General features: G+C 45.9%; 1 protein-coding gene across 1 annotated transcript in view; it reads left to right on the forward strand.

Moving 5' to 3' along the window:
* The first annotated feature begins 359 nt into the window (after positions 1–359).
* Positions 360–25,728, forward strand: part of NID2 (nidogen 2) — a 59,047-nt gene continuing 33,678 nt past the window's right edge. The window contains exons 1-4 of the mRNA XM_016198241.2: positions 360–596; positions 1,237–1,545; positions 9,481–9,713; positions 14,907–15,646. Coding sequence (XP_016053727.2) covers positions 360–596; positions 1,237–1,545; positions 9,481–9,713; positions 14,907–15,646 — 1,519 coding nt within the window. The remainder of the gene's footprint in view (positions 597–1,236; positions 1,546–9,480; positions 9,714–14,906; positions 15,647–25,728) is intronic.

The raw sequence follows: 25,728 nt of genomic DNA on the forward strand, positions 1-25,728 counted from the left end.
CCGCGGGGCGACCGGACGGGAGGGAGGGAGGGAGGCAGTGCCCCCGGGAGACCTCGGGGAGCGGAGGCGGACGGGGGGAGCAGCTCCGGGCGGCCCCGGCCGGGGGCGCGTACCTCGCCAGGGGTAAAAGCGGGGCCGCTTCCGCGACCCCTGCCTTAGAAAACTTTTAACGAGAAACAGATGTGGCGGCTGCTGTCGAACTTTCTCAGAGCCGGTGATTGGCCCCCGGCGCAGGGCCGCAGCCAGTCAGCGCGCTGGGGGCGGGGAGGCCCACCCCGCGGGCCCGGGAGCCGGCTCGCAGCTCGCCGCCGCCGCCAGTGGGCTAGCGGGGCGCGGGGCTGCCCAGGGGCCGAGCGAGCATGCGGGGCGACCGGGGGCACCGCGCGGCCGGGCTGCGGGCGCTGCTGGCGCCGCCGCGGCTGCTGCTGCTGCTGCTGCTGCTGTCCCAGGCCGCGGGGCTGCACCCCAGCGGGCTCTTCCCTTACGGGCAGTTTCGGGGGGACCAGCTTCTGAAGGAAGGCGACGACGAAAGCTCCGCCGCGGTGAAGCTGGCGAGTCCCCTGCGCTTCTACGACGCCCAGTTCAGCTACCTCTACGTAAGTCCGGCCCCCTCCGGGTGCGGGACCCGGCAGATTTCTCGCAGCTTCTTCCCAGGGGTCCGTGTAGTGTAGCTCTCACCAAGCCCCAGCCTTCGGAGGGGAGGAAATCGTGCGCAAGCTTTGGAGCGCCCCTGGGTGGGACCAGGCTTTGCAGCGATGCTGCTGCGGGACCCGCTGCGTTTCCCCACCTCGGCTGAGCGAGCGAGACTGTTCGCGGCCACAGACGTGACCCGGGCAGAGGAGAAGGTGGGGTTGCCAGGGCAGCCGGCGGGGGTGCAGTTAGGGCAGCCAGAAGGCTGTGCGCTCTGCAGAGCTGGGGGTGCGCCGTCCGCGGACTTGGAGGTTTTCTGCAGGGTTGTGCGGGAAGTGAGAAAATACGCAACGGAGTTTTAGGGCTCCTGGACCTATTGCGTGGAGCGGTAGGGAAGGGGTGCGGGGGCGCGGGCTGAAGTTGCGCTGGTCGCCCTGAACCCGGAGTCAGCCTCCAAGGCTTTGGGGAAAGGGGAGCTCCATGCTCGGGGCGGTTCCCTTCCCTCCGTGGGGGCAGGGTGGGCGCGCACGTCTGGACCTGTGGCGGCCGCCTTGGGGCTTCTTGCAGAGTAAGCGACCGTCACTTTCTGTACCCCTCCTCTGCCAGGTGGGCACCAACGGCATCATCTCCACCAAGGACTTCCCCAGGGAGACCCAGTATGTGGACGATGGTTTCCCTACGGACTTCCCGGCCATTGCTCCCTTTCTGGCCGACATCGACACGAGCCAGGGCAGGGGCAGGATCCTGTACCGCGAGGACACGAGTCCCCAGGTGCTGGGCCTGGCCGCCCGCTACGCGCGCGCAGGCTTCCCCAGCACCGCGGCCGGCTTCGCCCCCACGCACGCCTTCCTGGCCACCTGGGAGCAGGTGGGCGCCTACGAGGAGCCCAGGCTCGGGGCGCCGCCCTCGCGGGAGGTGAGTGACGGGGATGCTGGCTGCTGAGCCAGCTGAGGGATGGGCTTGAATTCTGGGCTGGAACCCAGGGCCTGGCTTGGAGTTTTTTCTGAATCTGCTCTTGAGCTGGACCTGATGTGTCCTTGGATGGCACCAGAACTGCACTGGCTTAGAAGTGAAGGCTTCAGGCTTCCATTGAGGATCTGGTCCCTTCTAGCAAGAAAGCTTGCTTAGGGGATGAGAGGGCCCCAGGGCAGACGGGAAGGCCTTCGAAGCACAAAGCAGTTTACTGTTTGGTTGTTTATTTTAAGAATCACCTCTAAGTATACAAGAATTATTTCTAATTATATGTTCATTGAAAGAAAAACATAAGCAAATACAGGCAGTTTAAAAAAGAACAACCTCTCATTTTCCTACCACTCAAAGATAACCACTGTTAACTGTTAAACATTTTTCCTGTGTATATTCCAGAGGGCTTTTTCCTATCAATATCTATATTTATCTGTCGTTTTCTATTAACAATGATGGGTTCACAGTGCACAGACTGTTTCGTAACCTACTTTCCCCCCACTAAATAGTATATTGTGAATATGTTTCAATGTCAGTAAATCTATTTCTACATTATTTATAAAGTCTGCATAACACTCCATCCACTGGATTTACCACTGTGCCCAGTGGTCATTAAGGTTATTTCTGATTTTTCATCATTATAAATAATTTTGTAAAGCACTTTTTTAAAGCTAAATCTTTGCATGTGTGCTTAGTTGACATTCCAGGATTTGGAATTGGCGGGCCAGAGGGGATGCACTTTTTATAAGGTTCTTGATAGCTTTTGCCAACTTGCCCTCTAGGTTTATATGCCCCCTAGTTTATAGGAAACTGTCCTCAATTTGTTTTATAGCCCCTACCTGAGGAACAACCCAAGCTCCCAGTCTTTAGGCTTGGCAGCAACATTTAAAGTACCCCAAATGGACATCAGGTGGGGCCAGGGTGGCTTGGCAAATGACAAACTGTCTCATTCCTGGAGTAGGTAAGGACTTCCTCCCATAAAATTAGACCTGAATCTAAAGCGTTATACTCCAAGGGCTGAAACTCTTACCATTTATCTTTATTTTAACTCACCAAAGTGTTTCTTAGCTACAGAAAGATGGTACATCTCTTCCCTGAGAGAGTAAGTAGCTTGCCCACTCTCACTGAGTATTTCAAGGTGGTGGCCACTCTTATGTGTTCTGTAAGAGAAATATTTCCTAAAGACTGTACTAAGCAAAGAAGATTTAGAAATAAAAATTATTTGAATTTATGACATTTTACCACTCATTTTTGGTCAGGCAACATCTAGTTTTGTTCATTGACTACTTTAAAAACAAACAAACATGGTTTGATGTTTTAATTATTCAATTGACAGAATACATTGAATTTAAACAGATATATTGAGCACTTCTTTTGTGCAGGGCATTGGACTAGGTGGAGAGTTGGAGAAAGTTTAATAAGGTGAGGCTCCCACCATTATGTTGCATCCATTCATTCATCACTCATTTTTGTTTATAAGTTTAAATATTTAAAATGAAGTAGAACATACCTACAATAGAATATTTAGAAAAGAAAATAGATGTTATTTATAATTTCACTAACCAGAGGTCACCACTGCTAACAGTTTATTTTCTTCCACTCTTTTTCTAAATATACATCTTATATGTGGCATATTCATGTGTGTGTGTAAGTAATTTACATTTAAACATAGTTGAGATTTATTCATCCAACAAACCTTTTTTGTACACGTATTATATGTCAGGACTGATACAGACACCGTGAAAGGACATGCTCTCAAGGATCTCATTGTTTAGTAGGGACATTGATTATATTCAATGTGATAAGTGTCGTAGCATTTTGACTTAAGTAGGCTAACTCTACCACGCCCTGGTTAGGGGGCTGAATCAGGGAAGGTTTCAGTGAAGAAGTGGCTTTGAATCTGAGTTGAGCAGAGTGGAACATTCCCAAAAGAAAGATAGCATATGACATATCAGCCGTGTGCTGTAGAGTGCAGCGTGTTTGGGGCCTATGTGTGGTACATTACTTCTGAAGAGAAAGGGGGTGGGACAGGAGGCTGGGAAGGCCGTGGGGCGGGGACAGACCATGCTGCGCTGAGAGTTTGGACTTGGTTCTTGGGCAACAGGCAGCCTTTGAAGGATTTAGAGCAGAAGATTGCTATTTTTTGTTACGAGAGCTCTTTTTGAGGATTGAGAGGGTGAGGGCAGAAAGGAAAGATGGACTACTTAGACACTTATGACTGAGGTGTTTATTTAAGCTATCTTGTTAATTCTGAAAACAATATTTTATCCTACTCCCTTCCCACACAATCCTCTAAGATAAGTAGCACATGACTTACTGTTTGCATTTCACAGATAATGGCAAATAGAAGTTAAAGGTATTGTCCAAAATTCTGCTCTTAAATAAAATTCAACTACAGAAAGAAAGGAGAAAGAACCTGAGGCAAAGATAGGTTTAGAATACAGATTTCTTGATTCTTAGGCTTTTGTTCCTTTTACCCAGAGATTTTTCACACAACCCATTTCCTTGGCACATAAGATGACGGCAGACACAACAATAGTGGTGCCTTTTCCTAAGACTTCCAATAAATAAGGCTGGAGTTTATTGTGTTGATGTGATCATATATACCAGAAGAGTCCTTGGAACCACATTGCATTCGAAGGAAGAATGAACTCGGAATGAAATCTGCTGCCAACGACACTATTGATACAAATTAGTATTCCAGCACTCTGGAGAGAATCAGCTGTATCTGTCTCACTTTTTCCACACAGAATAGAAAGATAGAGTTGAGTGAGATAAATAGGGGAGATGAGCAGTTGCTCAGAAGCTTTGGGGTGATGAAATCACTCTATAGTTTTAAGTTCCAGTTTTGTCAGGGCTTATTTGAAACTGAAAATGACAATAACAGATATGTGACTTTATTAATTATTTTTCTCAATGTCATCTGTAGCGTGGGAATTATGCGTCTCTTACCCAACTTTCAGGGTGGCTGTGAAGACAGTGACAATAAAGATAAAAGCATTTTGAAAGAAAAAGTGTTTATGAGAGGTTATCCAGTGACTTCAGAAACAATGACTCAGTTTCCTAAGCTGTAGAATGGGGTGGCAATGCCTAACTTCCAGGATTGTGGTGAGAATTAACTAAGGTGACATTGTTACGTAGCTACCGTAGTCCCTTAGACCCAGCTGGTGTGGATGCTCACCCGACCTGTGTTCCCCTTCGTTGCCTTGATAGGATCAGGTGCTGGCTCTTTTATTTCTCTCTCTTGCAAGGATGCTGTGAAGCAAGTCCTTTACGTACGGACTCTTTAAATATAAGTTTTCCAAACTGCAGTTTCCGTCTGGGCTCTTTTGGGTGGGGAGTGCAGGAAGATTTGCAGATTCCATCTCTCTCTCACTGTTCTAATTAAAATCAATCAGACATTGCCATGTGCTGAGTTGGCTTCAGAGTTTGTTTCATTTAGAAAGGAGATGAGGATTCTGTTTAGATAATGTTTTTTCAATTACCCATGTTGAAGGTTCTGAATACTTTAAAGAGCTCTGTGACTTGAGTTCTTGTTTCAATAGTTCTTTGGAGGTAGATTTCGGCAAGTAATGTACTTTGCTTGAAGGAGCTCTACATGGCTTTCTTAAACCTTGGCCTATTATGTTGCAAAGTCACCTGAAATTTGAAGATATCAGAGGAATGGCATCTTTACCATCTAACACAGTTTCAGTTGTTGCCTTTTCTCTCTGTGGATATTCATAGTGAGTGTGACAGGATATTGTAGCTGATATTGCAGGGATATCAAGATGTACCTGCATCTAAAACTATGAACAAGTAGTGTTTGTCAACTCAGTTAATCTGAGACTCCTTGAGCGTCATAGGTGCTTCACAGAGCGAAAAAGTCATGGTATTGACATTCAATGAACTTATTGACATAAAGAGGGCTAGTGTTTACTTTAGCTGCATTTTTTTGGGAGGGGAAGGGGAATATTGTTTTGTCATTGTTTGAGGGATGGAAATGATAGAGAACTGGTTATGGGGAATGTTTTGTTGGCCTGAATTTTCAGGTGGGCTGAAAGAATGGATCTTGAGAATGAGGCAGCAGGACAGATTATTCTGAGGTAGGATGTGGGAGAAGGCTGAAGAGCCACGGCTGGAGAAATAGATGAAGGAGCCATGGGGCAGTGACATAAGATGAGCAGAAAGTTGCCCATTGGAGGCCTCAGTGTAGGGACTGAAGTATGTTGACTTGTTTCAAAGAATGATGGTCATTGATGGGGAGTTTTGGATCCACAGAGAATGAGAGGTAAAAGCAGGACTTTGTTGCAGCTTTTTGAAGAGGGGAGGTCTGCAGGCTACCTGAAAGAATTTAATCTGAGACTGAGGCATAGCTATGAACACATACAGAATGAGACAGGTGAGGAAATTGGTTAAAGAAATGCTGAAGTTTTGCTAAAGACTAAAGGCCAGGAAGGATATGATAGCCCCGAGCATTTATCTTTGAATTTTGGGCAGGATCTGTAGGATTTAGGGCAGAAAATGAATGAGGGAAAATCATGCGTGTGACAGTTATCATATAGGTAATGGGGGATGGAGAATTATACCAGGAATGGGGGTTAGTGTTGACACCCAACACTGGAGGCCAGAAGTCAGTGATGCTGCAACTGTGGAAAGCATGTGCCCCTAAGGAAGAGAGAAAACTTCATGACCCCTTTAGGACTCACCCTACTGACTAATTTTCATTGTAATTTTTGTAAGCCACTCTAGGCAGATCCCTTTGGGACAGGGATGGCACTATTCTGTTAATTAAATGAATTGTAAAAATTAGACACTCACAGATGGGCATGTTTTATATCCATCAGCTTGGCTTTGCTGAGTGTCAAGGCAGTATTGACTGGCGATATCCTATACCTGCGAAGGAGGGTCAGATTCCTGCCTGCTTTCTGCTGAGGGCTCTGGCTTTTCTCTTTCTGATAACAGGATGGCGGAAACCTTGAAGCTCGGCTGCCACCAGCCCTAATCCTGTCTGTGCTCCCCTCTGCCCAGAGAGGCCCCTCTCTCCTCTCTGGCTGGGATCCTGGGGGAGTTGGGAACCTGTGACCCCTTTGTGGGGTTTGGCAGCCCATCTGAGGGTTTCCCTTCAGAGACAGAGTGTGTGGGGTTCTTGCAAAGGCTGGTCTCCAGGAATGTCAAGACCTTTCCAGTCTGGAAACCAGTCAAGGAGTGAGAGCCTTGGGAGGAGGAGAAGCCCTCAGGACTGGTGAAGGCCACTCTTTAGCAAGTAGATGTAGAATTTTATGGAACTGAGCAAGAGCTTTAAGAGTGATCATTTGGTGTGTGGATGGTTTTTAAGTAGCCAAACTTTTGGCATGTACTTTGGGATCCTAAATTCTATTTAAATTTCTTCTTTTATTTGCCTCAGTGGAGACAAGTAGATTAAAGCTTGCCACCTGTAATAAGTACTTGTCTCAGGGACGGCACGTAAAAGACATTGAGTAAATTTTCATTGGGATGAATTTGTTGACTGGCTGACTGAAAGAGTGAATAAAATAAAGTGCCAAATGCCCAGACCCCACAGTGAAAAGCCAGACCCTCCCTGTCCCAGCTCTGTTTACTTTTCCTGTCCCCTCCTCCCCCATCCCCTTCAGCTCCTTCTCAATCTACAGGCCCCCCTTATCTCAGAGAATGTCTCTAAACTTAGAACCAGGATCTCTTCCTATCTCACGTTTATTGTGGGCAATCAATGCCAGGAGCTTTGAAAGCTTAGCTTTTTGAGACAGGTTCTTTCTCCTTTCTTTCTGCAGTTGAATTTTATTTATCCTGATCAAAGTAAAACTTGGAAGTTACTGGAGCCACGTGAATTGATGGTGTAGTATGCTGCAGAACAGCCTTGATTTATATTTGGCGGAAGTTCTGGCTTCCCAGCTTTGAGAAATTCTAGAAAACATCTCTTGCCTTTTGCTTTTGAAAACTCAAGCTTTGCGGATGAAACAGTCGACAGCTACACTGTACGTTTGTGAACTTCGATCAAGGAAAGCAAAGAGCAAAGCCAGGCAAGGTGACCTTTTCAGTGTCAGAGAAGGGAAAGAAAGGTTGTGCATCGTTTTGTTTTTTTCTTAAAAGGAATTTAAAGACCTGTGTGTCTTTGTCCTATAAGCAGAACCTCAAAACTAAACTTTGAAACTGAACACTGAAAGGAAGAATTAACTTTGGGAGAGAGCTTGAGCACTACATGGGGAAGGAACCAGGATGGAACCAAACTCAGGGCGCATTCCTCTTGTTTGCTGTTTTCGTTAGTAAACTGTGATGTTCTCCTTAGTGCCTAATTTTGACAGTCTGGCAAGGTGGGGAAATAAATAACACTACCTACCAGTAAATAATGCTTCTAAGAGTCACATTATTTAGGAAGCAGTAGTATTTATAAATACCTCCCCAGTTCTCTGCTAAATTGTAGAAGGAGGAAGATTTAGTGAGAGAGGTGTTCTCAGAGTCCTAAACATAACATCTTTTTAAGACAATCAAGCACCATCAACAGTTCATTTTGGCGGGGCCGGGGGAGATAGCTGGATGTAGATAAAGGCAAAAAATGTCTTACTGAAAATTTGAGAGTAAATTGAAGTTTAAGGAGTGATTCTGTAAGGACTTGGGTGTTGAGTGTGTGGCCGATTCAGCTCCTGGTCTCCCTGGCCTGCCCTGGCTCCTGCTGTGCTCATGAAGGTTCCCAGGCGTCCTCTGCCGGGCCTCCCTACCCCGCCCCCCGACTCTACCCTGAGGCCTTGGGCACAGGCCCTCCCCTGTAGCCTCTACTCCCTCTTTCAGTGACTCCCCCAGGATTCCTGCTGTGGCTGTCTTCCTCTCCTAAGCTGTGTCCTCTGTCCTCTGCCCCTTTGCTTCCTCAGCACTAAGCACTATGTCTGGTGCCCAGTAGGCACTTGGTGTTTGAATTACTGTACAAATGAATGAATAGATGGAGTTTATAAACACATAAACAGCTAACCAGGCAAAATGAGATGAATGCAAACTAGAAACACTCACAAAGGTGTCATGGAGGGTCAGGGGACAGAAATCCATCTACGGGGTCACGGAATACCCAGAGGGCAGCACTGGAAGGTCAGGAGGGCTTTCAGGCCCAGGGGAACGTGAACAAAACACAGGAGCATCAGGGAACCTGGGACAAATGGGGAATGTTACATAAGCTGAAGGAGATGCAGCAGATCCGAACCGCGGAGGAGAGCTCAGGGCAGGTTGCGCCTCCCCTTGAATGGCGTGCCGCGGAGTAGTGAGGGGGGCCTGGTGTGCAGGACGTGGACCCTGAGCTGGCCGGCCTGCCACCGTGTGCTAACTACCCCACCCTAGGCAGATTCCTTAGCCCCTGTGTCTCTGTTTCCTTATCTGTAACCCTGGCGCTAGTGCAGTAAGATCGATGGCAGAGAAAAGAGAGTGAGGCTGTGAGAACAGTGAGGAGGCCTTGTGATCCCCCAGCGCCTAACGCCGTGCCCGCCCGCAGTGGGCGTTCAGTAAGTAGGTGAATGAATGAGTGATCCAGATGAGTGCCCAGGGCAGGAAACTAGGTCAGCGGCGGTGGGAATGGACAAGGTAAGTTTGCTACTTGCTCTCAGCTGGGCAAGAGGTTTGGATGAGAGAAGCTAGAAACCTTAAAAGGTTATTATGTTTTTAACTGGTGTTTTTTTACCCATGCATATTTCAATTATCAATCTGAGTTGATAAAAGATGATTATAACAACATAGCTTATAAAATTATATTGTAACTTGAAGAAGAAATTTAAAAGAATAGTCTGTATAAAAACAATTTGGAGAAATCCTAAGAAGAGGGAAAACCTTTTGTACTTGATGCTTTGCTTGCCTTGTCTTTTTGTTTGTTTGTTTTATTAAGAATATTTCCTTTTTTTTTTTCCCCCATAGCTGAATACTTTCCAGGCAGTTTTGGCATCTGATGAGTCTGATACCTACGCCTTCTTTCTTTATCCTGCCAATGGCCTTCAGTTCTTTGGAACTCGCCCCAAAGAGTCCTACAACGTCCAGCTTGAGCTTCCAGCCCGGGTGGGCTTCTGCCGAGGGGAGACTGATGACCCGAAGAGAGAGGGTCCATATTTTAGCTTGACCAGCACTGAACAATCTGTGAAAAATCTCTATCAGTAAGTACCATAGGGCTTAAGCTCTTTCCTGTTGGAATGTAAGGACCCTTAGGAGGTCCCCAAACCTGAGTGGCCATATGACCATTAAATGATATCTTGGTGGTTTCTAAGTAAGGCATCAGGTCAAAACCAGAACTAGACTAGACCCTGGGAGGAGCAAGTTCACCAGATATAAAAGGTCCTTTATTTTTCTTGCCCTATTGGCTAAAGATACCTGAAACAGAACTCTCTCTGTGTGTGTGTGTGTGTGTGTGTGTGTGTGTGTGTGTGTGTTTGCATTTTCAGAGCCACTGAGGTTTGCTATGGAAAACATTGCTCTTGGAACCACATAAAAATACTCAGTAATATAACTGCCCAGATTGAAGTTTTTCCAGGTTAATTATTTGACAGAAGGAGATGTTGTGATTTTCGTCTTTTAGGCTGGTAATGTGTTAAAAGTACAAGTAATGTAATTTGGGAAACAAGTAAACAAACAGACTGGTAGATTTTTAGCAGTCTCAGGATTTCGCTATGGCTTTATTACCTGAAATCATACTGATTGGTTTCCGTGGGGCAGCCAGGACTGGGCACATCCCTCAGTCCCATCAGCAGCTTACTCTGCTCCTGCAGTCCTAAACCCTTTCACTTTTGGTCAGTCGGCATCATGCCAGTATAGTAGTTAGCACCTATTGATATTTATTAATTCCAGGGCTTTAAAAAAGTACTCTTGCTTTTATTCCGTTCCTGAATACTGATCTAGAGGCCTCTGGGTTTCACTACACTATTCCTGGGTGTGGGAACCTTACAATTTGCATGCCATCCGCTCAGCTACCCGCGGGCGGGCCCTACAACCACATATGGTTACTGGAGCCAACATTAATGAGAGCTTACTGTTCACCAAACGTTGGGCTAAACACTTTCTAGAAGCTGTCTTAATTAAAACTCACAAGAATCCTAGCAGGTAAGGTATACTCTCGTCTCAGTAGGACAAATGAGCTTAGGGAAGTTAAGTTGCCTATAATCTCAGTTATTAAGCGGCAAAGCCAAAATTCAAGCCCAAGGCTGGAGCGCTGAACTACTTATTTTATGCTGAATCCTGGGCTTCTTTTCTGTTCTTATGGCCCCGTTGGGCATCTGTAGGTCTTCATCCAGGCTGCCTTTTAGTCTAGACTCTGGAAAAAACTTATCTCCGTATTTTTCCTCCCAGGGTTCCACCTGACCCTTTGACCCTGGAGGCCACAGAGTCTGCTCCTCAGATACTGTGGAGAGCTCACAGGGGGCCACACACTTGAAAGACAAAGGTGTCTGAGGGGTAGGCTTTGCCCTAGCAACCTGCCCTCTAGCAGGGTTGACAGACAAAAAGGTCAACAATTCCAGAGCCTTAGAATAAGTGCTAACATCTACACAGGGACAGAGGTGGTGGCAGCCAGTCTGTGGGAAAAACAGTTGTGCTTCCCCACCACAATCATAGAGGCCCCTAAGAATACACACACAGCCCTGGCTGGTGTGGCTCAGTTGGTTGAAGTATCATCCTGTACAACGAAAGGTTGTGGGTTCAATCCCTGAGCACGTGCAGGAGGCGACCGATATTTTTCTCTCACATTGATGTTTTTCTCTCTCTCTAAAATAAATTTTAAAAGTAGAAAAAAAAAATACGTGTGTGTGCATACACACACACACACACACACACACTTACTTCCATTTACCTCCTTTCATGCCTTCCCTCATTTTTATCTTTGATGCTTCCCAGAAACTCCTGTGATGCTTGATGAAAGCGGAATAGTTATGGGGTCAAAATGACTAACAGAGGAATTGCTCTTTAAGTGTAACCTATGCTTAATATTAAAAAAACAAAATAAATTATAATCAAGAATAATGTGAAATAAAAGTAAAAATTACCAGTATCACTACTTCAAGTGATAACCAGTGTTAATAGTCCTTCCAGAATTTTAGATACCTACGTAAAAAGTTTTAAAAGCCAAAATGGTATTTTCCCATTTATCATTGTCTTATAGGCCTCTTTCAGTACAATATCTGTTTATGTTATCATTCTAAGGCTATTAAAACGTGGCACTATATATATATATATATATATGTATATATATATATATATATGTTATATATATATTAATGAATGTTTAAATTGTTTCTGGTTTTTCTTTTGTAAATATCATTGCAGTAAACAGCATAATATACAGAGTGGAGCAAAAGTAGGTTTACAGTTGTGACCATACACAACACAGAGTTTATTCTTATATTATTATTTATTAATGATTGTATTATTTTCCATATGAACAACTGTAAATCTACTTTTACCCCACCCTGTACATTGCTCATATTCTCATCTCCCTTAAAGGTAGAATTGCTAAGAAAGAGTATATTAAGTTTAACATTTCAGTGTTTTTTAACAAATTGCCCTTCAGAAACATTGCACCAACTTACACCCTCACCAATAATGCAGGGCAGTGATTGATAGTGTCTGTTCCCCACAAGCTTCCCTCCTTTTCAATATTTGTGAATCTGATAGGTATAACATGTTCATATTTTTGCTCTAATTTCTTTGATTACTAATAAATCTGAACATCTTTCCATATGCTTACTAGCCGTTTATCTATCTTTTTTGTGACTTCTCTGTTCACATCCTTTGCTATTTTCTGTTGGGTGTATACAAAGAACTCTTAAAAATAAGAAAAAAATATGGTAAAGATCTCAGCTCTCTTGTATGCTGTGAATATTTTAATCCAGATGGTCATCTTTAAAGTTACTTATGATCCAGAAGGTAGAAGTTGAGGGTTGTCAAAGTTATTGGTCTTTTCCTTTATGATTTCAGGTCTTGGTGTAATTCTCAGAAGGTCTTTTCTACCTCCAAATTATAGAAACATTTCTCAATTAAATCTTCTTTTTTTACTTTTCATTATTTAAATTTTCAAAAACAGAGAAAAGTGGAGAGAGTAGCTAAACTAACAGCCATTTGCTCATGATTTAGAGTCCAGTTGTTGATGTTGCCACATGCATCAATATTTTTCTTTTCTGCTTAAGTATTATAAAGCAAGTCACACACATCATGCCATCCACTCCTAAATACTTCAGTATACATCTCTAAAGAATTAAGTTACTTTCCTACTCAGTGGGATCTTTGTCTTCCTCAAGCTTGTTTCATCGTTATAAGCTCAAAAGTCATAAATTATATAATTCATAGTGTGTTTGTCATAAGTCTTCTGAAAATTTGAATTTTTGAGATTATACTTTTCTATCCCCTGGAAGACAGTAGTTGCCAAGTACTTGTTATGTGCAGGGCTCTGTGTGGGCATTTTCTGTGATTTCCTAATTTAACCCTCCTAACAACCCAGGGAAGATGACAGTGTCATCCCATTTTGTAGCCTTGTTTTCCTTTCTAGGAAATAAATTCTTTCCATCACTAAGCTTTCCAAATGACCTTGGATTTTAGCATAAACTCAAATTGGTTCCTTTCCCATCATGCACAACGACAAAACCAAGATCGTGATTTATATTTAATTAGAACTTTATTTTATTTAGCTTTTATCTGCCATAATTTGTATTTTCCTACTCTTTGAAGCTTTTATAGTTTTCTGTTTCTAACATCAAGAAGAAATTTCACAGCTGCAACACCTCTGATGTGATAATAAAGTCAGTATCCTCAGATCTTCAGGGGTCTCTCTTCTTTCGTGTTCCTTATTTGCTTGCCAACAAACACCAACATGAATTCTCAGAACTTACCAACAATCCATAGCATGTTGCACAAAGGATCGCAGTTGTGCTTTCTCTATTCATTCCCCTAAGTTAATTAAAATAGCAGCAGCAGCAACAACCACAATAACAATAATTATAACACACACACACACACACACACACACACACATGGGGAGAGACAGAGATAGAGACAGAGAGATATGGAGAGATTCCTTGTCAGAATTGTATGAAAAATATTGTGGCTATAGAAACCCATATGACTATGAATGGTACCTACCCAGTGAGTGAAGTTCTCTTGTCATTATAGGATTCAATGAATTTCTTATTAACTTATTAGTTCGCTAACTCTTGTCCCTCATTGACTGACTTTTGAGGAAACCCCACAGCACGGGAGACTGAGCCTGGTGTTTTGTCATATACCAGAGGAATACATGAGCCAGTGTACTCAAGCTAGCCAGACCCTTGTTGGAGATTTTCCTTACTTTTAGGCATCTTATATGTGGTTGTTTTCTTCAGAATGTGTCATTGGCTCTAAAATAATGGATTATTGGGATATTTAGGAGAGTGAATAGTCCACGTTCTTTTCTAATGGAGAAAACAAATGAGCTCTTGGTTTCTAGATATTTCTGAACACTTCTCACCTATGACCCATGGCACTTGGATTAAACTGCTTTCTTATTTTCCCCTTAACTTTGTTCCGCATTTGCTCAACATTTTAGACTTGCACACTTTTATTTCTTTGAATTTTTTACATTGACTCATAATTCTCTGTGAATTAGTTAATTGATTAATCCATGTGACTTAGCAGTGAAATGTTCTTAACATTCTGTAGAGTTATGATAATTCACATGCTGATTGATTATAGGGTATCAGCTTTCTGACATAAAATGATAATTATTTTATAATAATATAAAGCCCAAGTGTAGAGCAGAGCATGGGTTCTGGTGGTAGTGCTGAATCCAAGCTCTGTGAATTATTAAGAAGATCAGTTAGCCTCTCGAAACCTATTTTCTCCTCTGTAAAATTGGGCATGGCCCCTGCCCCTGCCTTGCAGATTGTATTGAAGGTTAAGCACTTGGCACATAACTAACTCTTAAAAGCAGGTAGTAGTCATTATTATTTAAGTGTCTGGCAAAAGTTTTTCAGCATAGGTTTTCTTAAAAGTAGAAGAAAGATAAAATATTCCCGCATTCCCTTTTTGTTTTCAATCAGCCAGATTTTAGATAAAATGTGGACTGTTGAGCAGATTATAACTTGATAGTCTAGCAGTCTGTGAAACACAGCCTTTGAAAGTGAATTTTAAATAAGAGATTGTTTGTATCAAAATTCCAGTATCATCCTTTTACTTAACATGTAAGTCTCATTTTATTTGGTTTCTCTACACCAATGAAAACTCTGAATCTAATCTTAATGGTCTTTTAGTTTTAAAGTAAATTGCTCACCTTTGTAGGAAGGTGGGTGAATGGCTGATTTTATTACAATGCACTGTTCCTTTTTATTTAGACACAGCAACCTGGGGATCCCCGGAGTGTGGGCTTTTCATGTCGGCAGCACCTCCCCACTGGACAACGTCAAGCCAGCAACAGTTGGGGGATTCCTTCCCCAAGCCCACCCTTCAGCTTCTCAGGAACATGGCTTCAGCCGTGCTGTAGCCCTGGAAGGAAACTACAGCGAGGATGATTTGGATTATTACGATGAGGCGGAGGGCGAAGCTGAGCACCCACTGACTGAACCAGAAGACGTGTCAAGAGGCCACAGCGATATCAGTGTTTCCTTCCACTCAAAAGCTGACCCAAGGCCAGTAGGAGGGGGCCTCTCTCCTCCAGATTCCCACCCAACCTCCCCTTTGCATCCAACACCTAGAAATAGGCCATTCTACCCCGAAACAGAATCTGTCACCTTGGACCCTCAAACCAAAGAGGGGAGGCTTGTGAAGGAGATAGATACCCTAGATGTAAGAGGCCCGGCTGAGTCTTCTGAATGGACCAGAGGCCCTGCTCCATCAGAGATACAAGAAAATTCACCCGATCCTTCCCAGGGATCCCCAACTCCCTCCCTTGAAAACAGAAGCATCAGACCCGACCCAGATGGAGGGGCACTGCCTTCAGAAGGGGGTGCTTCTCGGGCCCATCACGAAGGAGATGTGGTTCTGCCCAGGTCCTCCCTGCCAGGTCACACAACGCCACAGGATCCCGGGAGGCACGTGCAAGGGGCGGAAGACGGCAACAGTCCCAATACGGGGGGTAAGTGGATTAGAAAACCGGGTGCTGAGATTCCATTTAAAAAATGCTGGTTTTGCAGGGAGTCCTGATTTTTCTCTCAGGCGAGTACGTGGAAAGTTTAGCCAAAAGAAGATTGGAACCGATTTTTAAACGCATGTTTCAGGAGATAGAGTATCTTTCCTTTGCCAAATACATCTTGGCAGGCAAATTCTGTTTGGACTCTCTTGACAATTAATAATGTTTTTAAAAAATGGGCCTCACGAAGCGAGTGGGAAGAACTGGCTTACGCGTGCCAGCTGTGCTCTCAAGTGTAATGAAGTATTTCGGTTTGAAAGTTCAGTGAAGGTAAAACATCCAGGGCTGCTTCATACACGGTCCAGGGATGGGGGCAGAAGACTCATTTTAAGTGGCTGCCATTGCAGATTCTTACCCTGTGGGGGGCCGGCCCTCGGTGAGTGCTGCGGGGCGGTGCGTGGGAGAGGAGGCCCGCGGGGAGGGTTGCCAACCACCTGTGTCCTGTCACTGCGGCTTCATGGCTGTGCAGCTGTGGTAGTCGCCTCCCTGGAGCCTTGTCCTCATTTCATGACTCACTGACCGGAGCGAGGGGCCAGGGGAGAGGGGCCGGGAGGCGGCAGCGGGTAATTCATGCAGCGCGGGGCCCGCGGCGCCTGCCCTTCTGGTGGAGACTTGTCATGCGGGTCCCTTCCTCCCAGCCCGGGGTGGAAACGGGATGGGAAACCCACCCTAGAGCCACCCCGCTTGGTCCCGGGGCTGCTCATCTGACCTCTGCTGGGAGGAAGGAAGTCAGGGGTGAAGCCTTCTTCAGACCTCCTATTTTTTTCTTCACTTTTTCTGTTTCCCATCCCTTCTGGGATAAAAACATGCTGACCTGGCAGACAGGGCCTTCTGGGTCCCCCTGCTGTGGTATTGCATTTGCCTGAAGGAGTGCGTCTTTCAGGAGGGAAGAAACTATTTTGCTACTAAAGCGACACAGTGTAGTAGTGACTAGAGGGAGAGTGTCGGTGTCAGACTCAGGTTTGAATCCCGGCTGCCACGTTCCTTGCCAGGTCACGTGAGGCAACTTATGTCACCCCCCCCAAGCCTCTGATTTCTCCTCAATCTGTTGCGAGGATTAAATGAGATAATGACGTTCTTAGATTGGCGTCTGCACCAGTTGGCTCTTCATAAATGGTGGCTGCTGTTACTAATTATAGAAAATTTATAGCAGTGGCGAGGAGATGGGGAATGAGTAGAGAATAAAGAATGAGCTTGTTAAGCGGTTGTGCCTTAATTTAGGCCCGAGGGCTGCGTTTCCGCCAGTTGGAGATGTGAGTTTTGGTGGAAGGCTTCAGGACCTTCTGACCTTCTTGACAATTTCCTGGCTTTTCAGCATAAGTTCCATATGTCTAAAGAAAATTGAAAGCTACGTATCAAAGATTTTCAGCAAAGGAATTCTGAGGTAAAGATGTCTTTCTAAATGGTGTTTTCACTTGTGATTTCCTGCCCTGGGAAGAGGTTGGAATATTAAAAGGCAGACGCATGGTGCCCAGCTGGGCGTACGTAGCTCAGCTGTTGAGCATCGACCTAGGATCCAGAAGGTTCGATTCCCAGTCAGGGTACATGCCCGGGTGGCGGGCTCGATCCCCGGTGCGGGGGGAGGTGGGGTGCAGGAGGCAGCCGATCAATGACTCTCTCATCATTGATGTTTCTGTCTCTCTCTCCCTCTTCCTCGCTCTGAGATCAATAAAGATATATTTTAAAAAATCTTAAAAATCAGCCCGCTGGGCTTGGCTCAGCGGTTGAGCATCGACCTAGGATCCAGGCGATCGGCGTTCGATTCCCGGTCAGGGCACCTGCCCGGGTTGCGGGCTGCAGCTGATCAATGACTCTCTCATCATTGATGTTTCTATCTTTCTCTCTCCCTCCTTTCCTCTCTCTGAAATCAATAAAGATATATTAAAAAAAAAAAAATCTTAAAAGTCAGATGCATGGAGTGATTTATTAGAGTGAAGGGGGGGCTGCACTCCCCTGCTTTGAGCTGTGAGAGGTTGAGATCGCTTGAGCAAGTGAAGGAGGTTGAGGGAGCTGGCCATGGAGAATGGAAGCAGCAGCCGTAACCCTTCTGGGGCATGAAGTATGGTATCTATCAGCTGCTGGCATCTACTACTGACATCTAAGAAATGGCAAGATGCATACGAAAAAGCTGGTTAATACACTGAGACATTTAGGGAAAAAATCTAAAGAGAAGGTTTTTAACTTTGCAGAAAAAAATCAGCAACCACTATGTTAGAGAGCAGAGAGGGAAAACTTTTAAAACTTGGAAGCAGAGAAGGAAAATAAGTGAGCCTCTGCACCTCAGGTTTTAGGAAGACTGTGAAATCTAGAACCATGCAGTTGTTAAATACTTTTTTTGGTCAGTGAACTTTTTTTTTCCAAATGAAACATTGGCACCCCAGAGGTCTAGCAGGCAAAAGAGGACTTCCCCTGGGAAAGCTGGTGGTAGAGGTGGCAGAGCCACAGAACATTGCCTACTGACTGCCCAGCCATGACCCATCCCGCTTGGCTTTTTCTACCGATGGAGTGAGAGTGTGGATTTTGGTGTTAAGTGGACTTGAGCTTGATTCCCAGCCTTACTGCCTTACTGTGTGGTTTGGGGTAAGACATATGCTCTGTTATTCTGCCATTTTCCTCAGTTCTAAAATGAAAACTTGTAGACCCCATTAAGTCATTGTGAGCATTAAAATTGGACATCAGAAATACCTTGCCCAATGAATTTTAGTTTCCCTTCAAGCTTCATAGTAGTCATCTTGCTAAAACAAGAAATTAAGATTTAGGTAAAGCCCCCCCCTCCAATATCTCTCCCTTCTCTCCTTTTTTACCCCCTCCTAAATATATCTTTATTGGTTCCAGAGAGAGGAATGGAGAGGGAGAGAAACATCAATGATGAGAGTCATTCATTGATCGGCTGCCTCCTGCACGCCCCCCACCAGGGATCGAGCCTGCAGCCCCAGGCATGCACCCTGACCCAGAATCAAACCTTGATCTCCTGGATCATAGGTTGTTGCTCAACTGCTGAGCCATGCCAGGCCGAGCTCCCTTCTCTTTTTATTTTAATTTTTTCTCCTTAGGGACTCTTTTTAGAGACCTTTATTTTTGCCAAGAAATCTAGATTCTTTTCAGACCATGTCTATACCAGGCAAGAACGTCCCAATCATAAGCTAGTTCTGGCCTCAAGTGTCTTACTCACTTTATTCTGTTAGCCTCAGAACCAATGATAAAGTGGGTGTGCAGGCGTCCTCTGTCTGAGGTGCCTTGTTTCTCCAGGGAGTGCTAGGAGCTTGCTGTCAAACCAGAAAGCTCCCTGACCGCCTGCCATGTGCCGTCTCTGACTGAGGCACTAGTGGGAGCTTTCGCTGGCATTTAGGGAGTGCCTACTGGGGTTCTAAGAGGGAACTTGGCTATAGATTGTGCTATCATGGTTAGTCCTCAGAATTGCCCTGTGAGGTAGGATAATTATCCTTCCCATTTTATGGAGGAGGAAACTGAGGCCTGGGAATACTGAGGGCTCATTTGAATGAGAGGCAGACCGAGACGACAAGGAAGTAGGCTGAGAGGCAACACAGTGAAGGGTGAGAGTCCAAGTGTATCAAGTCAGGGAAGATGCGAAGGACGAGGGGCTTGAGCCAGGCCTTTAGGTCAGAGAGGTGATGAGAATGGACATACAGAGGTGAACATGGAGAGAGAATGTGAGTTAGTGGAGGGTGTGGGCGTGAGAGAGAGAGAGAGGAGCTGCCAGTGAGGAGCTGACTAGGGCAGGGATTGCCTGTGTGTGGGTAGCAGGAATGACATTGACTTACAGGGGTCGTAGATAGTCTTAAGCCTGCTGAGGTGGTGCTATGAGGAACTTAACTAACCTTGGTCTGCATGAGGAATTGGAGAGGCACAGGGGCACCTGGCTTTTAGACCCCTCAGGCATTCATGCTTCATTGTGGGGATCCTCTTATTTCTCCTTAGATGGCAGTCATGCTGGGAAAGCCCAACAGCAAACCGGATTTCCCTGTGGCTTCTTGTCCAGCTCTACTTTTGGCCTTGGGAAAGGCTGCAGGAATGTGTTGCTCATGCAGCTTCTACCCTTGAATAAATAGGAGCAGGCTCTGCCGCCCATTCCAGCCTTCCAGGCAGGAAAGCCCCTCTCCAGGGGCACCTCCAGGTTGCTGAGGGTGTGTGAACAAGAGGCCCCATACCTGGGAAGACCTGCATGGGAGAGAGCCTGCTGGTGTCACAACAGTGGGTGTAAACGCCCACACCCCAACCAGGAGCCTAATAACAGTTGGCCCAACCAGCATCCCTGCGCACCACACACATACATCGAAAATAAACAAACATGTAAGCTGGAGGAAAAAGCATCCCACTGTGTTTTGTTATCAATTTGGATGTGTTTTTTCTTACTAGTCTATCATTCTGGGAGGCAGGGAAACTTAGCAAAGTCTGGACTGCATTGGAAAGGTGGGTCATTTTTCTGGAAGGAGCAGCAAAACTTGTTTAAAAAGTTACTCCAGCTGCCTAGGGCAGCCCCTTGCAGGAAGCCCTCCATCCCCCTATGTTCGCACAATGAACTCGGTCTGTGCCTTGGAGCCTGCCTGCCTCCCACGCGGCTGGGCCAGAGGCCGGAGTGAAGGAGGGCAGGCCCAGGGCTGAAGACAAGTGCTTAAGTGTTTCTGGAAAAAATGAAGATTGAAGGGTGGATGAGAGCAAGTGCAGAGGAGTTTTCCATTTTTGTGCAAAACTCCAATTAAGACAAGTGTCAAGTACTTTGGCAGCCCCTTTGCTTCTTTTTCTCTTATGGATCCTCACTCTATTTTTCTTTCTATTAAGATACGAAAAGAGTAAAAAAGCATTAAATGGAAAAAAGAAATGAGCTTTAAAAATCCTCTTGAGCAACTACTTATGGGCAGTTAACAAAGCTTTTGCAAACTGAGCTCATTCACACCTGGCCAGCCTCCGCCCTCCGGCCCTCCTGAGATGCCAAGAGACTGTCCCAGTCATTTTGTCTCCCTAGCAGAGAGTGGGTCCCCAGAGGGTCTGGAAGACAGCCTGCCCCTGTGGGCAAATTCAGGAGAGAGGAAGGAGGCCATGGACTAAAAACTATTTCTCAAAGTGCAGGCTCTAGCAACCCCTGCATCTGATTCAACTGGGGCCCATGTTTTGTTTTGTTCAAAATGCTGGTTTCCACAACCAGCCTCTAGCTTCTAAACTAGAATCTGCATTTTTTTAAATCCTCACCTTAGGATACTTTTTCCATTGCTTTTCAGAGAGAGTGAAAGGGAGAGAGAGAGATGGCGGTAAGGAGGGAGAAACATCGATGTGAAAGGGACACATAGATTGGTTTCCTCCAGACCAGGGCCGGGGATGGAGCCTGCAACCGAGATATGTGCCCTTGGTCAGAATCGAACCTAGGACCCTTCCATCTGGGGCAGACGCTCTAACCACTGAGCAAAACTGGCCAGGGCCAGAATCTGAATTTTTAAACCAGCTTCCCTAGTGATTCTGTAGCCCACCACACTTGAATACTATAGAAGGAGCATGGGACTTAGAGCCAGAAGATTGTGTAATCTCTGTGGATCTTAGTTTTCATATCTGTAAAATGGAGACAATAGCTCTTTATCAGAATAGGAAGAAGTGTGTGAAAATACATTGAAAATTATGATGTAAAGCGCATATAAATAACCACTGAAAAAGAAAAAAAAGCCACTTTTTTTGGATGCTCACTGCACATCTCATCCCGCTGGGATCCAGACACTGATTCCACACTTTCAAGTAGTTCAGCCTCTTTGAATCCACCTGCAATTCTCATAGCAATTTGAGAAGTCACATTGGGCAGAAGTTTGGCTTTTCTTGCCCTCGATAGAGAGCCACATGCAGGGTCACGTTTCTGGGTCCAGCTCTCCCCCTTTGTCAGGGAAGGCATCTGGCCTCTGGGCTTTGGGTTACCTCCACTAAAGGGTCTTGGCGCTGCTTGCTTGTGGCTCTGGCCTTAAGTGGGCCATAAGCACTGCGATCGGCTTCTCAGCTGGCCAGGAACGAATGGGAGAGTGGTCCCTGAAATCTCACCGGCCCCAGGAGCTGCTAATCGGTCAGATGAAATCCATTAACTACATCAATGAGCATTTTCTAGCTCAGAAATGGAAAGTTTGCATATACCCTCAACATTGTCATCAGTGGGGAAGCGGCTGAGGAGCAGGTTCCTGGGATCTACCCATAGAGAGCCTGAGTTGGTAGGTCTGAGGAGAGCTCTGGGAATTTGCATTTTTAACAAGTACCCAGATTATTTTAATGCAATGCTGAACCACAGGAGAAATGCAGCTCCCTCTGAATTGGTTGAATAGTGCCCTGCAGAGGGGATAAGACCCTGTCAGAGCTGGGTTGGAGCTTCCCTGCCTCTAAACCGTTGCTAGAACTGATCTTCCACAAACCTGCTCCTCACAGTCTCCCTGTTGCAGTAAGTGGAAGCTCCAACCTTCTAGTTTCCCAGGGCAAGACGTGAACATCCCTGTGGACTCCTCTCTTCTCTCTCTCTCCCCCGTCCTCTCTCTTCCTTCTCTTTTCCTCTCCCCTCTTTCCTCTTCTCTCTCTCTCTCCCCCTCTCCCCTCCTTCTCTCCTTTCTCCCCCCACTCTCCTTTCTCCTCACTCCCCTCTCTCTCCCTCTGCCTCATCCATCAGCAAACCCTGTCAACCTCACCTTCAGATATCCCAGGTCTGTTCCCTTCCCCTCCTGGCACCAGCACTTTCTGAGACCGAGGCTTGCGCCTGAGGGTCCTGAACTCAGATTCTGTCCCTCTTCTGCTGGAAACCCTCCGGCTCCCTCAGACTAAAGCCCCAAACTCCCTGTGACCTGGAAGTCCTGGGAGAACTGCAGGGTTACTCCCTGCCTTCTCTCCTCTGTCTTCCCAGGGGCCCCACCTGCCTGACAGGCTGTCCCCGCCTCCACTGCCCTCCCCTCCTCCAGGCCTCTGCCCAAAGGCCACCTTCCCCCAGGCCTGAAATTTACAGGAGCAAATTCACCTTCCTCCTCCTGCCCTCCCCTGAATTAAGTTTCTGCACAGCTCTTGCCACAGTCCTCCATACTAAATAATTTACCTGTCTCTCGACTCCTGCCTGGGAGACTGTAAGCTCAGAACAGGAATAACATTGTATTTTGTTCCCTGCTGTAGCCCTACTTCCTAGACCAGCACCAGGACCCTAGTGAGTGCTCAATAAGTATTTGTTGAATTATTGAATGAATCAAGGAAAGTTGCAAACAAGCATTTACTATTCACCTAACCAGCCAACACTGGAAGGGTTCAGTAAGCTCACCCATGTGTGAAGAAGGGGGTGGAAAAGGGGTCCCAAAAGGAAGCCTTATGTGCCCCCTGATTAGGAGCGAACCTATCCTCATGCCCTGGTGTGGCTGTCCTGGGGCTGGAAGGCTGAGCTTGTGTTCTTGGTTCAGTAAGTTCCATCCTGAGAATGCAGTATTACACCAGTTTTAAAAAGATTCCCCAGGTCGACTGACCAATAGCTAATTTAACCCAGCGCTTGTCTCAGAATAGCCTTGCAAGGGAGCCTACCCATTATTTTTTGTTGTAGGAAAATGTAGCCTGCGTGCCGGTCAGCTTAAACTTCTGCACAGTTGCATCCGTAGGTTGCTGGCCACGTGGCTGTGCCTCTCTTTTTAGCCATGCCTACACCTAGTTTTGTAGTCAAATTAACCTAATTCTCTGTATCTGTGTAGCCCTCCTCCATCCCATCTCTCCCTGCTTCTTAATCCACTCTTAGAATGGGAACTGGGTCGGAGAGCAAGTCTTCACAAAATATCAAACAGAGGGAATATAATACAAATCCACCATTTCCTTAACTTGGGGCAGAACAGTATTAGAGTTTGGTTTTATTTTTACATGAATTTCCTAAAAATGACTACCCTTTAGGCCTACATGAGATTGCTTTCTTGCCTTGGTATTCAGACATATGTTAAGAAAAAACATGATTTCTGCAATGAGGCGTGAGGTATCATCTGGATTTTAGAAATGAGGAAACTGAGACAGACTGCATTTCTGTAGTTTCCTCAGAGCCACCTGAGCCATGGTGGTGGTCAAGTTCTAGAGCTTGGGCCCCTCTTCCCCTCCCCTCCCCCACCCCATACCCTCCCCCTAGCCCCTTCCCCCTTCCCTTGTGTTCTAGAGGGAGAGTCCTGATGGCAACGGGGTTGTGAGCACACAAGTGTTCTAGTCCCTCCACGTGCCACTTCTTTGCACTTAGTTGTGACTTTGAGCTGGAGAAAACTGAGACTTTGATGCACCCAAGTTATATTCATTTCTTTTTATTTAAACTGGATTTTTCTCCCCTTTTTTAAACCGAAGGTAGACAGTGATACATAGCTTCCCTCACAGGAGCCTCTTATAGTAATTTTTATCATGATCCATTCTGTCTTGAGTTTTTGTCACTTTTCTCTTTAAAAAAACTGTTCAGGGTTATTATGCCTCATTTTTTATTTTTATCAAGCTGGAATTTCTCAGCTATGTCATCAAGGCCCTGTACCAAATCTTGAGTCACCAGCTTCATCCTCACTATATTACCAGTCAGATATTCCATTGAGTCAAGATGATCCCTTCTGCCACCCCCTCAGGTTGCTGCTTTCTCAAGAATCTGTAAGCAGCACTCGAGCATTAACAAAAGTTAATGCTACTATGGCCACTCTCGCTTCTTACCTGCGTTTTCCCCAGCGTGCTGTAATTTAATACCCATCTGGGTAATCTCTGCTGTCTTCTACTGTTAGGCCTGATGTATAAAATATGACTCAAACCTTCCCTGCTGAAGCCTCTGCTGACTAACCCCAGATACCTGATCAGATCCTTAACCCAGCTCTCAGGATGAATGGACCTGGGCTCCCCTGGAGGGGTAATAGAGGGCAGCTGTGAAGAACCTGAGCCAGACTCCCTGGGTTCAAACCCCAACTCCGCCACTTCCTGCCCATGTGACTTCAAGAAAGCCACTTTAATCTGTGCCTCAGCCCATTCATTTACGAAACAGGCATCAAAATCATCCCCTGCTCTGTGGAAATTAATAGTTCAAGTTCACAGGCTAGTATCTGGTAACACTGAGCACTAGGTCAGTGTTAACTTGCTTCTTCCTTGCTGATACAAGTCTTCATGGGGCTATATTGTGACTTCTGTGGTGCTCCATCTTCCCTCCATTGGTTTCTTTGTTTCTCTCCTCTGCTGGAATACTGGGTAAATATTGTTTTTTCATGATCTTCCTTCCCTTCTCATTTCCTTCTTTCCAGACCTAGACCTGGGACACAACTGTCAACTGGTTTTTCCTAAGATAGGGTGTCCATCTTTCTCGGGAACTGGCTCCTCACAGCAGCATCAGAGTCTAGCACTAGAGTTCTATGCCATCCCTGTTGGCGTGCTCTAGAGCCTGCACCCAGCTCCAGCTCCTGGGGATACAGGAGCAGAGGTGTGCACAGCCCCTTTGCCTCCTGGTGGCTATGCTTAGGACTGGCATTGTCCCAGTGTCTAGGAGAAAGCCCTCTCTTGTTCATCAGCACCCGCCCCCAGCCACATCCCACCCACTTGGCCATTTCCGTTATGATCGATGATGTCTGCTCCAATTCCTTTGTTTCATAAAAGTGGGCCTCTTTAACTTCAGAGCCACCTAAAAGAAGTGAAGAATGAATGGTTGGACAGAAATTGACATTTGTTTCTCTCTTTTATCTTCCTCTCAGGGGGTCATTGCTATCAGGTTGAACCAAAATTGCTGATCTTTGGCCATTTCTGACCCAGAAGATGGCCGTTTTGTCCAGATCAGCCTAACACGTTCTCACTGGTTGGCTGTCTGTCACTGCACTCAAGGCTCATCCTGGTTCACCAGCCTGGCCATGGGACCGGGTGGGAGCCGCCAGCAGCCGTTCTTGCCAGAAGACCAAGCAAGCTGATTCCCCTGGGTTGAATGTCACTCCCGTCTCTTAAACATCAAACACCCATGTGTTCATTACACTCTAAGCTGATGTTATGGAGCAGATGCGGTGCCCGCGATGAAGCCGGCAGCATTACGATGCTGGAAT

This window comes from Miniopterus natalensis, chromosome 1 (genome assembly GCF_054644295.1).
Source record: "Miniopterus natalensis isolate mMinNat1 chromosome 1, mMinNat1.hap1, whole genome shotgun sequence".
NCBI classification, from domain to species: Eukaryota; Metazoa; Chordata; class Mammalia; order Chiroptera; family Miniopteridae; genus Miniopterus; species Miniopterus natalensis.